At 41.7% G+C, this 17,233-nt stretch overlaps 2 protein-coding genes and 1 pseudogene across 6 annotated transcripts in view; 1 reads left to right on the top strand and 2 right to left on the bottom strand.

The window, feature by feature from the left end:
- Nucleotides 1-4,921: 4,921 nt before the first annotated feature.
- LOC147008047 (potassium channel subfamily K member 13-like) lies at nucleotides 4,922-6,288 on the bottom strand (annotated as a pseudogene).
- Nucleotides 6,289-7,453: 1,165 nt separating this feature from the next.
- The window catches only part of LOC147008046 (uncharacterized), a 19,762-nt gene continuing 9,982 nt past the window's right edge, over nucleotides 7,454-17,233 (bottom strand). For 2 of the 5 annotated variants that reach the window (XR_015053651.1, XR_015053650.1), the window contains exons 2-4: nucleotides 8,870-8,897; nucleotides 8,638-8,769; nucleotides 7,454-8,509 (exon numbers count right to left, since the gene is read on the bottom strand). Coding sequence is in view for 1 of the 5 variants with exons in the window: in XM_085865662.1 (XP_085721788.1) it covers nucleotides 8,253-8,509; nucleotides 8,681-8,769; nucleotides 8,870-8,897; nucleotides 13,608-13,647 (414 nt within the window). In the remaining 4 variants the exon portion in view is untranslated. Of the gene's footprint in view, nucleotides 8,510-8,637; nucleotides 9,008-13,607; nucleotides 14,379-17,233 lie in introns of those variants that run through there. The other 3 variants (XM_085865662.1, XR_015053649.1, XR_015053648.1) reach the window with 3 other exon arrangements.
- The window catches only part of LOC147008045 (gap junction gamma-1 protein-like), a 24,063-nt gene continuing 15,718 nt past the window's right edge, over nucleotides 8,889-17,233 (top strand). Inside the window, exon 1 of the mRNA XM_085865660.1 lies at nucleotides 8,889-8,993. The gene's annotated coding sequence lies outside the window, so the exon portion shown is untranslated. The remainder of the gene's footprint in view (nucleotides 8,994-17,233) is intronic.

Raw genomic sequence — 17,233 nt, 5'->3', positions numbered from 1 at the left:
CACATACTGCAGCACCATGTTTCAAAAAGTTATGGACAAGTTGTGATAAATCATGCTGGATGAGTGAGCAGGTGACAAAAATTAGCCGATTCGATTTTGGTTCAGGTCCGGATCCAGATCCGACCTATCAGTGGGATACAAACTGTTTAGCCTGACGGAGGTATGCACTGTACCACCGAGTACTGTTCTAGTTTCGTACTTTTATTCATTGTCTTCCTCGTGTTTCCTTCCCCATGACCATTGTTTAATTAACAATGGATGAACCGCGTCACTGCAACAATATTTTGAACCCTGAAGAACACAAATCGCCTTGTTTGTTCTTTCAAAAACCTTCACTTTCGCAGCATTGTGGCGCAACTGTACACCGTCTCGACCAATCACATTTGCCGCTTGCGATTTAAGTTCGGGCAACATCGAGATTCAGACAAAATAACGGTGCCTAGCCATGTTACAACCAGAGAGTTGGTGTCAAAGCCACCCAATGCTCGACTGTTTATACATTTATCGTTTTTAAAACACTCGTCTAATAATATTTTTTATAAAGCATTGCAGCAAAGTCTGATCCAAATAATTTTAAAGCAATCTATGTATTTGTATATTGTAATCAGTAAACTAGTACACATATTAAATGAATGGCAAGCGTCTAGTATAAACAGGCAAGCATTGGGTGGCTTTGACACAATCTTAAGTTGAAATAAAAAAAAAATTAATCATTTGTTAATTTCAACTTCACTACACCAATAGTATACCCCAAAGGAACCTCCATGCCAAATATCAGCATCCTAGTACACATATTAAATGAATGGCAAGTTTCTAAAAAATAACTTGCACCAAAAACTTTAACGTTGATGTGCTACAAAAAACGTTAAGTTCAAAACAGGTCAAAAATTTAAAACATTTGAAATTTTTTTTTCAACTTCACCGCATCAATAATATACCCCAAAGGAACCTCCATGCCAAATATCAGCATCCTAGTACACATATTAAATGAATGGCAAGCTTCTAAATAACTTGCACCAAAAACTTTAACATTTTCATGCTCACGCTCATGCCGAGGGTATCGCTATAGCTCTGTTCTTCGAACAGGCAAGTTAAAAATGACCAAAATCGTAACATGTAACTACTTTTAAACATTTTTAGATTACTTTTGGTCTGAGAAAGAAAATTCCCGAATCGTAACCTCAATTTTTTGCCAAAAAAGTACGAAAAAAACACCACAAAGTATCAAACAATGCTTTACGGCACGATGTCGTAAGGTACATTTCTGCAATTTACAGTACGTATAGTTGACTTCTTTCTCTGCAGTGTGATGCCATTTTCTGGAAAAAAAAGTACCAAAACAGCACCAAAAAACATCTCGAGGGACCAAAAAGGACCAAAAAAAAACACCTGCTGTTTAAATTTTGGCTCCTATTTGCTTATTTTCGATCGTACAACAAAAATACACCCGACTGGACTGTTTTGCACGGTTCAGATTATCATCGGTGTTCAGATCATAACTTTATTACTTTATGTTGCAGGTCCATGAAATTTTAACACATGATTGAGGACGTCCTTGTGAACTTGCAAAGAGTTCAATATTTGTTGTAGCATTTATATGTTTCAAAATATGGTGGAAAAATGTGTCCAATTTAGTCATCTGAAAATCATCGTTTTTGCCTGTCAGAGATTGGATGTCATTTTTAAACCGAAGCAATTACAATGTTCATACATCAGTATGTCTTCGGCCCAATTTTGAGGTATATATGGATGTAGTTTCAGCTTCATACATACTTTTTAAGTGTATAAAATCACAAGTTGAAAAGCTCGGGTTACAGTTTGGGTTCGGGTTAAATTTTTTAACTTTGTAATATCAACAAAGGAAATGCATCATTTTGTGCAGCTCCATAAGGCGATTCCAACAAGCGGTCATTCGTCGGAGTGGCCCTTACAATAAATCGATTGGAGCCAATGTGTCGAAAAATTTACAGAATTTCAATCACTAATTACTCATCAAATCGAAAAATGAAGGTCAGAATCTGTTTCGACGACAAAAAAGTAACTAGCATATGGATTTCAATGTGGGAGGTTACCTTTGAAAATCACTGTTTTGCACCACTGAAAATCGGGTTATGGTTAATTTTTTTGGTGGAATCACGAAACAATTGATATCCTCGTGTGCGGAACGATGAGCTGACTTCAAAAAGTGCTCACTCGTAACTGTACGCCCTAAAATAAAACAAGCTCAGCAGAGCCAAAAAAAAAGCGATCAATCTCGATTTTTTTTCAATCGATAATTACTTGCTTAATTAGCAATCAAACGGGGAAAACAACCTCAAATTCGACTCCCTCGACAAAAACTAATCCGGAAATGTATCTTACAGCAATCAAATCCGTTTAGAAATACATTTTTATTGAAATGTCCAATTTAGGCCCCAAACATATCAGAAGAGTTTTTCACTCCGCTGAGTTTACTGCATTTTTTGTGGCTGATTTCTCGGGTCAAAGTGTCAATAATTGCACCTCCTTCGTCAATAAAAAATATATACACAATAGAATCGCATTTGCCTTCTGTTTCAGAAAATATACCAACATCTGAACTTTGTTCACCATAAAAAAAGTTATCAGCGATAACGTTTGAGGCGATGTATATATTTTGGCGCAACCGCACAGTGTGCTGTGATGTTCCAACAAGGAAAAGCAGGAAGTACAAATAGAAAATAGTCTTAACTACCTCATCTTTGGGAAATTTTAACACATGGTAGAGGGCGTTTTTGCACTTATGTGAGTGTAATTTGAGATCCATTCAACAAAAGATGGCTGCGTAAACCGTAAAAAAACTGTAGGTTCGATTCACGACGAGATAACGCACCCAAACTTTAACACCTTCGAGGGTAACATTTGAGGTTGAGTGCTCCAAATTTGGGATTCGTACGGAGATATGAATGTTAAAAAATGAGCCAATTAAAAGGTGTTAATGAAGCAGCCAATTCCTGCCAGTGTCATCAGCCAATCAGAAACCGAGGACGCAAAAAGGGTTGCTGAGCTTCTGAGCTCTCTTCCAAAGGGAGCTTGAGGGAGCTTTTAAAGTCTCTTCCCTGATAAAAAAAAAAAGCTCCCTCACTGTGTTTTTTTTCCCAAACCACAATGACGCGATCACTTTGGAAAATAAATAATTACATAAATAATTAAATTCTTCCTTTGTCACACAACCAACATGGCCACCAAGTTTGGTTCGAATCCGTCCACAACTTTTTGAGATATCATGCTATATTGTTTGACCCCATCTCTCGATGGTGAAGACAACTTCCAAATTTCCAGTTGTCGGCTCCGAATCCGGATCTTCACCAAAATCTAAACAATTCTTCCTTTTCACACCCAAAATGTATAAACTTGGAGCACAGACAATTTGATGTATCTATGGCAACCTTTTGGAAAGGGGGTGGATTTTGCAAGTGGGATTCTTTTTCTTGTATGTTTGTTCGTCTGCACATAACTTTCATGTTTTTCTCCGCAACCGCCTGTCGGATTGAGAGAAAAAATTTCACCAGAGTTGCGACTACTCTTGTAGAATGTTTAATGATAATTATGACGTCATAGGTGACCTGGTGTGGCAGTCATGTTGGAAAAATAGGAAAAAAATTTTCACCTCTGTATCTCTGAAACTGCACCAAGAAAAAAATGGAAACTTGGCACACGGCAAGCACTTCTCATGAGGAATAAGTGTGATTTTATGATGATGTCAGAGGTGCCTTCGTTATGACGTCATAATTGTATATGTAGAACGCTACATCTGATCAGTATGAACATTTTTGAGGGGCTGCCATGGACAAATTACCTCGGGTGGGGGGGGGGGTCGGAGGGTCGAACAATCATCTGGGTGGCAGACAGCCGGTTATTCTTTGCGGATTATGCGGTTTTACCGTGTGAGACATAATCCGCGGCAATGCTCACCATGACAGTCAGGAGGTGCGTCTGATGCATAAACGACGAATGTGGTCATTGTTTAGATATTTATCAGTATGCCGTCCTGATGAGGGCAAATAAGCTGTAATCCAGATAGGCGGCTCCATTTCATATTTAACTGATGTTGACCATGGAATAATCTTTGTCTGTTTGACAGAGTCGCCGGGCTGAGGCCTCTGGGTTTGAGGTGATGCTTTGGTGTAGGACTATGTCCAGTGGAGATCAAGGGAGTGCTCGTCACACTCCACATGTTTCGATTTACCCACCGATCACATCACGTGCCTTCTGGTTGAATGGTTTGCATTGGTGGGAACAATCGTCTGGGTGGCAGATGGACGGTTGTTCATTGTTCATTGCGAGGCCCAGTGAATGATTCACCGCGGCCCGCGTTGCGTTATGTTTATGTGAGAAAGTGTTCACATCGACTTTGACTTTCAACTCAAAATTAATCAAAGTCGAGGAAAGTACAGCATACGATTGGAAATATATCAAGCTGTTAGGGTCAGGGGAAGAAGAGAAACAGGACGACAAAACCGAGACGATGAAGGTCCAACTATCCGAGAAGGCCGAGATGGACAACACCATGACTTTGGCCAGCTGTGGAAGAAGAATGTCTTTTTGCAATGTGACGAATGGAGCATAGAATGGTTGGCGGAGGGATTGATGTTTACCCGGGTTTGTGTTTCGCATCCGCAACATCTTGTAGGTTCCGTGGCGGAAGCCCACAACAACTGCGGTGATGAATGCAAGATGGACACATGAGATGATGTTGATGGATAAGAATGTAAGCCCAATGTTTTGGGGGGTTTTTTTCCATGTAAAGTGGACACCCACGAAAGTGGAATGCAGTGTTTACTTAATTTGTGAGAAAACAGTGGCAGACAAATATTCACACACGTCGAGGCTCGTGGAGGAGCTATTTCATCACCTTTTTAAAATCAGAACCAAAACAATACCCTCAGCGATTGTTCAGTGGTTATGGAGCACACCTCAAATTTAAATGGACTAAGTGTGTACACGGTGAGGTGTGCGTCTCTTAAGGAGAACCAGCAAAGGGAAAACTTCACACACGGAACGCCATCGTCTCCTGGTGTTGCACTTCGGTGGTGGGTATTTTCAGGAGCGAGACCGGTGTCCCGACGAAAGAAGGTCTGGACAAGCTGAAGAGGTCTTCGACGTCGTGCTCGACGGAGCATGGCTGCCGCCGCTGTGCAACATGTCACCACTCCTCCAAGCCCTTTGTTTGGTGATGTAGTTTTCAAGAGAAGCCAAGAGCCGGTTGAGAGAGTCCCAGATGAGTATGGATATGGCATTGAAGAGCAAGTCGACACAGCAGACACCCAATAAGATGCACAAAAGGTTAGCTAACTGGTATAGGACTTGACTTTGGAGACCGGCTCTCTGACAGGGAACGAGGTCGCCGAAGCCGATGGTGCTGAACGCGACAAAGCTGAAATAAAACGAGTCCAGGAAGGTCCAGCCTTCTGTACAGCTATACATGGCTGAAGCGCAACAAGAAAGCAGCAGGGCAACGAAGATGAGCTTGAGAGCGACGAAGAAGACTGATGGAGCCTCTTCTCTCAAACTGGTGCTGCTCACAGATTCATGTCGCAGAGACCAGCGGGTGACCCCGACAACGGCGGTGTCGGTGCGAGTGAACCTGAAGAGGGCATCACAGCGAGCTAGGCGCAAGCAGCACTCGATCAACGAGGAAACGCGCTCCAGAAACGAGTCGATGAATAGGATGGTGGCCGAGCAACCAAAAAGACCATAGAAAATAAGAAAGACCTTCCCAGCTGTAGTTGCAGGGGTGCTCATTCCAAAATCTGCAGAAGAAAAGTTCAGGTGTGTCTGTTTGTACAAATTCTCATATAACCACAGGTTCAAATCCCACGTATACTGTACGTTTGTCCATGGTCCAATAACTAATATCATTGAAACGCATGTACAAGTACATTGAAGACCACCAGTGTGTCATGCATGAAATTCATGCACAACATCTTCAGTGATCACGAAGGTTCAGAAGTTTATCTCATTCCCTTTACAAGAAAGAAAACAGACCAGGTGTACCATAAATGGAATGACGTCATCGGCACTTCCAGAGCAGGTGCATTTCAACCTTAAAACATCGATTCCTAAAGGTTTTCTCAAAGTAACAGACCTGGTGGTGTAACGTTTGGAGCGTCCACTCTCAAGTCTGGGAGGTCGACGGTTTGAACTATCACTGAGACGCACCAAATACTTTGAGAATCCACGTAGAAATCCTAAAATGGCCCGGACAATATAATTGGCACCTTTAAGAAGTTGTTCGAAATAATTAGATTTCAAGCAGGTGATTCTGGACAGAAGAAAGAAAACTAGAGAATTGTCTGAGGAGATCAGACACAACATTGTAGCCAAGCATGGACAACCTCAAAGCTACTGGTCCATCTACAAATACCTTGATGTTCCTGTGTCCATCAGGAAGTTTAAGGCCCATGGCACTGTAGCCAACTTCCCTGGACGTGGCCGCAAGAGAAAACTTGATGGAAGATTGCAGCGAAGGATTGTTTGAATGGTGGAGGAAGCACCTCGATCAACTGCCATACAGATTCAAGCTGACCTTCAGACATGAGGTACGACAGTTTCAACTCGCACCATCCGTCGCCAACTCAATGAAAGGGGGTTCTATGGTGGGAGACCCAGGAGAACCTCACTGCTGAGAGAGAGAGTGAGAGAGAGAGAGAGAGAGAGAGAGAGAGAGAGAGAGAGAGAGAGAGAGAGAGAGAGAGAGAGAGAGAGAGAGAGAGAGAGAGAGAGAGAGAGAGAGAGAGAGAGAGAGAGAGACGTAAGAAAGCCTCGACTGGAGTTTGCCAAAACACACATGAACAAACCAAAATCCTTCTGGGAGAATGTCCTGTGGACAGATGAGTACAAACTAGACATTTTTGGTAAAGCACATCATCTCCATGTTTACAGAAAACAAAACGAACCCTTCAAAGAAAAGAACACCCTCCCTCCAATCAAACATGGAGGAGGTTCAGTGATGTTTTAGGGTTGCTGTGCTGCCTCTGGCACTGGGTACCTTGAGTGTGTGCATGACATCATGAAATCAGGAGATTACCAAGGAAGCATTTGAAGCACAATGTTCAACCCAGTGTCAGAAAGCTGGGTCTCCATTGAAGGTCATGGGTCTTGCAGCAGGACAATGATCCCAAACACACTTCAAAAAGCTCTCACGAATGGTCCAAGACAAAACTCTGGACTGTCCTGAAGTGGACAGCAATGAGTCCAGATCTAAATCCCATTGAACACCTGTGGGGAGATCTGAAAACAGCAGTTTGGAGAAGGTACCCTTCAAATCTGGGAGAACTGGAGCGGTTTGTACAAAAAGAGTGGGTCATCCTGCCAGTTGAGAGGAGTAGGAAGCTCATTCATGGCGAAAGGAAGCGCTTGACTGCATTGATTTTGTCCAAAGGCCGTGATACCAAATATTAAGTCGAGGATGTCAATAATTTTATCAATGCCATTTATTTTTATTTTCCCATTTAAAAGGATTTATTAAGTTCTGAATCAAAAACAAAGGTTCTGTAACATTAACAGTGAAATCAAGAATTGTGAAAACAAAATACTTTTCTCAATTTCAACACATTTTTCAAGAAAATTGCGAGTTATTTGAATATAGTGCACAAGGGTGACAATATGTTTGGCCACGACTGTACCGTACTCTTCACAGGGCGTCGGTGTTGCCGAAGCAGTTTCTTGGCAACGGTTACACTGGGTGGTTTGCCATTGCCTTCCCAGAGTGCTCTATCCTCATTTTTTTTTAAATGCTGAGCATCAAGCGAGGAAGCAGCACGTACCATTTTTTAAAGTGTTAATGTGACTCAACCAGGGTTTGAACCACCAACCTCCCACACTCAGAGTGGGCACTCAAACCATGATACCACCGAGTGTGGGTGGCATCCAGGGAGCTTCCAGTCTCTTATTATGATAACACGTAGGTTCCATGGCACACGTATAAACATAACCATGTCACTCCCAACCCAAGAGAGAACCGTTTCAGCTTTGGCTGCAAATGGCATCAACTTTTATTGGGTTTTTATATGACAAATCTTTTTTGATAAACGAGATAAAGGGAGATAATCCCAAACTTTGGTCTCCGTCTGAGATCACTGCTCGGGAAGTTGCGGTGTGAAGCACCAAAGTGAACTCGCAAACCACCGACCCTCGAAACGTGCGGTGCCAACGAACCGACGGTCACAACGGGGTGTCCGAGCCGTCCGGGTCTATAGCTGATTTTGTTGCAGGTCACGCAGGAAGCACCGCTACTCCTCGTGACTGATGTTGTGCTCTTGTCGGAACAACTCGAGCCGTTGACGCCATTGATGACGACGCCAGGCGTCGTCGGCCTCCCAAGCCTCGATTGCCAAGATCACGGCGATTCCGACCAGGGAGAGCAGGTAGTGCAAGACGAGTGCGCTGAGCAGGACGATACAGATACAGGTATTATTCCAGCACGGCGGCAGCGAGTTTGTCCCAGGAAGCGTCTCACCGGCGTTATCCGGCATCGCGTCGGTTCGACCTGTGTGGAGAACACAATACGAGCATCATGGCAAGCCCAACCTGACAATACCCGTTGTAACCGACAGGTGTGTGCAAGGTGAGGAGCGATGTGTCGTGTGGATGTAAAACTCCGGTTGCACGTTGTACCCGTCACGCTGCGTCCCTCTGCAGCCACGAGCTGTCCGTTTACCGAGGTGAAGGAGGTTGTGATGACTTTCCTCTGTGTACCGGGCCTTGATCGTGCCCGGGCGAGGGGCCCGGCTTGCGGTTAATCTCGAGCTTGATGGAGAGAGAAAGAGAGAATCGCCGCATCGTTGAGGGTAACACGTCGTGACTTCGAGTAAAACGAACCCAAGAACTCAAAACATCCTCCACTTACCGAAGACGACGCTTCACGGCACAAATCGCTGCGGGCAGCAGGAAGGAAAACACGGAAATGAGGAGGAAATGAGGAGTGGCAATGGTCAATGGCAGCGAATGTCATGGCAAGCAAAGACAGGGAGGTAAAGTTGATTTTAATTTGGATTTTAATTAACTGTGTGTGTGGAAGTGTGGTTGTCGCGAGAGCGAAGGAACGGCCTGTGTGGTTGGCGTTTCTGGCTCGCGGTTTTAAAGTTATTATGATTATTTTTTGCACTTCGAAAAATAAATATTACCTCAACATTACCTTCACAACAACAACTACACCGTCTAGAACAGGATCTCATCTGCAAAAATAAATATTACCTTAACATTACCTTCACAACAACAACTACACCGTCTAGAACAGGATCTCATCTGAAAAAAATAAATATTACCTAAACATTACCTTCACAACAACAATTACACCGTCTAGAACAGGATCTCATCTGAAAAAATAAATATTACCTCAACATTACCTTCACAACAACAACTACACCGCCAAGAACAGGATCTCATCTGCAAAAATAAATATTACCTTAACATTACCTTCACAACAACAACTACACCGCCCAGAACAGGATGTCATCTAAAAAAAAAAAACCTCAACATTACCTTCACAACAACAACGACACCGCCTAGAACAGGATCTCATCTGAAAAAATTAATATTACCTCAGCATTACCTTCACAACAACTACACCGCCTAGAACAGGATCTCATCTGCAAAAATAAATATTACCTCAACATTACCTTCACAACAACTAGACCGCCTGGAACAGGATCTCATCTGCAAAAATAAATATTACCTCAACATTACCTTCACAACAACTACACCGTCTTGAACAGGATCTCATCTGAAAAAATAAATACTATCTTAACATTACCTTCACAACAACAACTACACCGCCTAGAACAGGATCTCATTTAAAAATATATATATTACCTCAACATTACCTTCACAACAACAACTACACCGCCTAGAACAGGATCTCATCTGCAAAAATAAATATTACTTCAACATTACCTTCACAACAACAACTACACCGCCTAGAACAGGATCTCATCGAAAAAAAAAAACCTCAACATTACCTTCACAACAACAACTACACCGCCTAGAACAGGATCTCATCTGAAAAAAATAATATTACCTCAACATTACCTTCACAACAACAACTACACCGCCTAGAACAGGATCTCATCTGCAAAAATAAATATTACTTCAACATTACCTTCACAACAACAACTACACCGCCTAGAACAGGATCTCATCTGCAAAAATAAATATTACTTCAACATTACCTTCACAACAACAACTACACCGCCTAGAACAGGATCTCATCGAAAAAAAAAAAAAAACCTCAACATTACCTTCACAACAACAACTACACCGCCTAGAACAGGATCTCATCTGAAAAAATTAATATTACCTCAACATTACCTTCACAACAACAACTACACCGCTTAGAACAGGATCTCATCTGCAAAAATAAATATTACCTCAACATTACCTTCACAACAACAACTACACCGCATGGAACAGGATCTCGTCTGAGAAAATAAATATTACCTCAACATTACCTTCACAACAACAACTACACCGTCTCGAACAGGATCTCATATGAAAAAATAAATACTATCTTAACATTACCTTCACAACAACAACTACACCGCCTAGAACAGGATCTCATCTGAAAAAATAAATATTACCTCAACATTACCTTCACAACAACAACTACACCGTCTAGAACAGGATCTCATCTGCAAAAATAAATATTACCTTAACATTACCTTCACAACAACAACTACACCGTCTAGAACAGGATCTCATCTGAAAAAAATAAATATTACCTAAACATTACCTTCACAACAACAACTACACCGTCTCGAACAGGATCTCATATGAAAAAATAAATACTATCTTAACATTACCTTCACAACAACAACTACACCGCCTAGAACAGGATCTCATCTAAAAAAATTAATATTACCTCAACATTACCTTCACAACGACAACTACACCGCCTAGAACAGGATCTCATCTAAAAAAATTAATATTACCTCAACATTACCTTCACAACGACAACTACACCGCCTAGAACAGGATCTCATCTAAAAAAATTAATATTACCTCAACATTACCTTCACAACGACAACTACACCGCCAAGAACAGGATCTCATCTAAAAAAATTAATATTACCTCAACATTACCTTCACAACAACAACTACACCGTCTCGAACAGGATCTCATATGAAAAAATAAATACTATCTTAACATTACCTTCACAACAACAACTACACCGCCTAGAACAGGATCTCATCTGAAAAAATAAATATTACCTCAACATTACCTTCACAACAACAACTACACCGTCTAGAACAGGATCTCATCTGCAAAAATAAATATTACCTTAACATTACCTTCACAACAACAACTACACTGCCAAGAACAGGATCTCATCTAAAAAAATTAATATTACCTCAACATTACCTTCACAACAACAACTACACCGCCTAGAACAGGATCTCATCTAAAAAAATTAATATTACCTCAACATTACCTTCACAACGACAACTACACCGCCTAGAACAGGATCTCATCTAAAAAAATTAATATTACCTCAACATTACCTTCACAACGACAACTACACCGCCTGGAACATGATCTCATCTAAAAAAATTAATATTACCTCAACATTACCTTCACAACGACAACTACACCGCCTAGAACAGGATCTCATCTAAAAAAATTAATATTACCTCAACATTACCTTCACAACGACAACTACACCGCCTAGAACAGGATCTCATCTAAAAAAATTAATATTACCTCAACATTACCTTCACAACAACAACTACACCGCCTAGAACATGATCTCATCTAAAAAAATTAATATTACCTCAACATTACCTTCACAACGACAACTACACCGCCTAGAACAGGATCTCATCTAAAAAAATTAATATTACCTCAACATTACCTTCACAACGACAACTACACCGCCAAGAACAGGATCTCATCTAAAAAATTAATATTACCTCAACATTACCTTCACAACAACAACTACACCGCCTAGAACATGATCTCATCTAAAAAAATTAATATTACCTCAACATTACCTTCACAACGACAACTACACCGCCTAGAACAGGATCTCATCTAAAAAAATTAATATTACCTCAACATTACCTTCACAACAACAACTACACCGCCTAGAACATGATCTCATCTAAAAAAATTAATATTACCTCAACATTACCTTCACAACGACAACTACACCGCCAAGAACAGGATCTCATCTAAAAAAATTAATATTACCTCAACATTACCTTCACAACAACAACTACACCGCCTAGAACATGATCTCATCTAAAAAAATTAATATTACCTCAACATTACCTTCACAACGACAACTACACCGCCTAGAACAGGATCTCATCTAAAAAAATTAACATTACCTCAACATTACCTTCACAACGACAACTACACCGCCAAGAACAGGATCTCATCTAAAAAAATTAATATTACCTCAACATTACCTTCACAACAACAACTACACCGCCTAGAACAGGATCTTCTTCTTCTTTCGGCTGCTCCCGTTTGGGGTCGCCACAGCGGATCATCTGTATGATCCGCATCGTGATTTGGCACATGTTTTACGCCGGATGCCCTTCCTGACGCAACCCTGGTCGCCTCTTACGACACAGGGATATGGTACACCTATTTTAACCGGGGTATACACCGGCCCAGTATACTGGTACTCATTTCGCCGACCTCGGAAGGATGACAGGCTGAGTCAACCCCCTGGTGTATTAATTCAGTGGCCCAACGGGGCTTGAACTCAGGACCTTTTGTATCCCAAGCCGCTGCCCTAACCACTGCGCCAACACCAGGCTCAACTGCCTAGAACAGGATCTCATCTAAAAAAATTAATATTACCTCAACATTACCTTCACAACGACAACTACACCGCCTAGAACAGGATCTCATCTAAAAAAATTAATATTACCTCAACATTACCTTCACAACGACAACTACACCGCCAAGAACAGGATCTCATCTAAAAAAATTAATATTACCTCAACATACCTTCACAACAACAACTACACCGTCTAGAACAGGATCTCATCTAAAAAAATTAATATTACCTCAACATTACCTTCACAACAACAACTACACCGCCTAGAACAGGATCTCATCTAAAAAAATTAATATTACCTCAACATTACCTTCACAACGACAACTACACCGCCTAGAACAGGATCTCATCTAAAAAAATTAATATTACCTCAACATTACCTTCACAACGACAACTACACCGCCAAGAACAGGATCTCATCTAAAAAAATTAATATTACCTCAACATACCTTCACAACGACAACTACACCGCCAAGAACAGGATCTCATCTAAAAAAATTAATATTACCTCAACATTACCTTCACAACAACAACTACACCGCCAAGAACAGGATCTCATCTAAAAAAATTAATATTACCTCAACATTACCTTCACAACAACAACTACACCGTCTCGAACAGGATCTCATCTGAAAAAATAAATACTATCTTAACATTACCTTCACAACAACAACTACACCGCCTAGAACAGGATCTCATCTGAAAAAATTAATATTACCTCAACATACCTTCACAACAACAACTACACCGTCTAGAACAGGATCTCATCTAAAAAAATTAATATTACCTCAACATTACCTTCACAACAACAACTACACCACATGGAACAGGATCTCATCCGAAAAAATAAATACTAGAAGTGAATGAAGTATTCTTCTTCCATTCGCTTCTGACTTTACCGACAACTTGTTGACAAATGTTTACGCAATTTCCGGTTACTTCGGCCTGGATTCGGAATCAGAGATCAAATAACGTAAATCATGTTTAAAAATAATTTTTTGATGATGCGGGAGATATCTTTATTAAAATCAGTGGAGGAAATATGCACCATGTCTGATATGATTTGTGTATTTCTTGTCTCTGATGATGCCTTTATCTCCCGGCATGCATCATTCCCCATGACAACAACCGGAAACAAAAAAAAAAACAGAAGCAAAAAAAAAAATGGAAGCAAAAGGGTAATAGCCAACGACACGGATTCACAATTGCCAGGGTATTGTGTTGTTTTTGTTGTTTCCTATTCTCTCATGTGCACGCGTTAAGTAATATTCCCAAGATAGAAATAAAACCCAATCGTGTTTATACACCGCACAGCGTTTAACAACAACCGGAAGTAAAAGGGTCATAGCTAACAACACGGATTCCAAATAACCAGGGGTATTGTGTTGTTGTTGTTGTTTCCTATTCTCTCACGTGCACGCATTAAGTATGAATCTCACTGCGTTCGCTATAATATTATTTTGTGTGTGCGTTGACACAGGATATACATCATAATTATACAGTCAAGAGATCTGGCATGAACACACACAGGGGTTTTCACAAGAAACTTTGCAGGATAAATTTATCTGCAGGTAAACAGGAACAGGTATTCTTATTTTGAGATGAACAAACACCTGAAACACACGAATTTCGTCCTTCAGTGCTCTGACTGTTACTTTTGAAACGTCTGTATATTTATTCAGTGCGTACAAGCCTTGCCGGTGTAATGGTAGACGGTGCCTGCTATACATCTGGAAGGTTGGCGGGTTCGAACCCCGGTTTAATCATCCCGAAGAGTTCCGAGATGGTATCAAAATCAAGTTTGCCGTTCGATCGTTACCTGTGCCTGGTGTTGGATTCATGGTTCGGGCGGTGGGCTTGGAATCCGAGGATCCTGACTTCAAGTTCCTGCTCGGCTGTTCAATTAATACCAGGTGGGGTTGACTGCCTGTCATCCTTCCGAGGTCGGCAAAATGAGTGCCGGCATGCTGGTATCCTGTGTCGGAGTGGTTACCTGTCCAGAATTGTCCAATAGCCAAGGAGACTGTTGAAGCAGCAGCAACGCTCTGCACAGAGTGTGGTCCCCAATGGATGGATGGATGGATGGATCCTCACCACTCAGCATTAAAATGTCGTCAAAGAGAAGTCCCTGTTTTTCTTCAATCCAAGTCCCTTCTGTCTGAAATCAAGTTTATTAATTTATTTATTTATTTATTTATTTTACCAGACCCTGCTCCCAGCCAAACTGTCCGTCGCTTGTGAAAATCGAAGATTCGTCCTCAATTTCCATCCGATTGACTGGAACAATTGAAGAGGATCCGCACATCAGCTCACTCAATCCAACCACCGCCTGATTTTGAGTCATAATCAACTGCAATCGAATAATTGTTCATTCAAAGGGGTGTTTGTGCGTCAGGTGTGCATTCAGCACAATAAAAAAGAGTGATCGGAGTTTGTCGACCCTCACCGGGACTTATTCTGTGCGGTGTTCGTGTTTCTGATGTGTTGTGTAATTAATAAGAGACATAATTCGAAGTGCCACTTTAAAAAATGATAACGATAATGGAGGTAACACCGGTTAATGAGCGTATGATGAGACTAATGATTCATCACTCCGAAGGTGACATTTCCATGGTCTCTGTCTATGCTCCGACTGAGGCGAGTGGTCTCACCGTGAAGGATGCATTCAACGCCAAGCTCGAGTCTGTGGTTGATCAGTGTACCAGGCGACATACACTTCTAGTCTTGGGGGATTTCATTGCATCGACTGGAACTGATAGGGATGGTTATGAGACGTGTGTTGGTCCCCATGAGTCTTGAACTGTGAACCTGAATACCACTAAGTTCCTTGACTTTATAAGAAGTCACGGACTGACGGTGGCTGGTTCATGGTTTCAGCGCCCACAAGCTCATCGCTGGACTTGGTATTCCAACGCTGGTGGTGTGGCAAAGGAGATTGACCATGTGCTCATTGATGGTGGCTGAAGGATGGTCCAGAATTGTTGGGTCTACCGGAGTGTTCAGTTCCTCAATATTGACGACAGGCTTGTTGTCGCAACTCTGAAGTTGCAACTTAAATCCAGGAGAATGGTACCATCCTCGCCTCGGCTGGATGTTGGCAAGCTGGACTGCTCTGAAGTGGCCAGCACTGAGTCCAGATCCAAATGCCATTGAACACCTGTGGGGAGACCTGAAAACAGCAGTTGAGAGAAGGAACCCTTCAAATCTCAAAACCCCCAAAAAACCCAAAGAAGGAACCCAAAAAGACAATAATCCCCATAGATCCCAAAAGATCATAAAGACGCAAAATAACTTGAAGACCCAAAATTCCCCGAAGACCCACAAGATACAAAAGACCTTGAGGACTCCAAAGACCTTGAGGACCCAAAGACCCAAAGGATGCAAAAGACTCCGTGGACCCCAAAACATGTCTCATCGGACATGTACCCAAAACAGGACGTCACTTCCTGACCGACTTCCGGTTCAGTGATCGGCGCACGAGGACGACTGGGTGGCGAGCTCTCCTTCCAGTCCCTCTGAAGCTAAGTTTCAAGTCCCAAAGCGTTTTGCGTATTTTGTTATCGAGATTTGTGTCAGGGTCTGTGGAACTGTACTTATTATTTTTGTTTGGTGTTGTGTTCATAACAGTTTTAGCGGGTAGTTGAGTTAGTTTATTGAAAGAAGCAGGGCGAGGCCTTGTGATAAGTTTAGCATGAAGTTAGTTGGGGCCTTGGGAGTGTGGGGGGAAGAAGGTTACAAATAGAGAGCGAAGGAGAAAGGACGAGGAGTACGTAAAATGTCACAGTTGCTCAATGTGGGCCACGTCAACAATGGGGGAAGCAGAGGGTTATTATTGTTGTAGGAAGTGTGAGGAAATCGTCCACTTGAGGAAGGTTATTACCGGGTTGAAGGAACGCATCGATAATTTATAGCAAGTAGCAGAATGTGAGAAATTTGGAGATAATAGATGGTTGCGGTTGTGGACTGAGGTTGCTGAGGATATTGGAAGTGGTGACGGTGCAACGGGTGCAGGCAGTGGTGGAGGTTCAGCAATATAAATTGTTCGACATGAGGTATGGGAGACATTTTTTGTGGTTGATGAGATTATTAAACATGCGGATTCTTCATTCTGCAGGAAGGATTGTAGACACAGGATTCTGTGTAGTTGTGAAGGAACGGGAGTTAGGGACATTGAAGGAAGGGTGAACGATATTGTATCGGGTTACGGCAGGAAGAAGATGGTTGTGGTTCACCTCGGTGCGAATGATGAAGGGAAAGTTTACTCAGAAGTTTTGAAAAATAGATGCAGGACATTGGGTAAGAGGCTGAAAGCAAAGGGTTGTGAAGTCATGTTTTCTGGGATCCTCCCAAGATTAGGAAACAATATAGAAATTATGAGCAGAGTAATAGACGTCAACCAATGGCTGGAAGAATGGTGTCGGGAG

The sequence above is a fragment of the Eptatretus burgeri genome, chromosome 22 (assembly GCF_056783735.1).
Source record: "Eptatretus burgeri isolate ZD-2024b chromosome 22, Ebu_testis_v1, whole genome shotgun sequence".
Lineage (NCBI taxonomy): Eukaryota > Metazoa > Chordata > Myxini > Myxiniformes > Myxinidae > Eptatretus > Eptatretus burgeri.
This window is presented reverse-complemented; position numbering and strand designations above follow the sequence as displayed.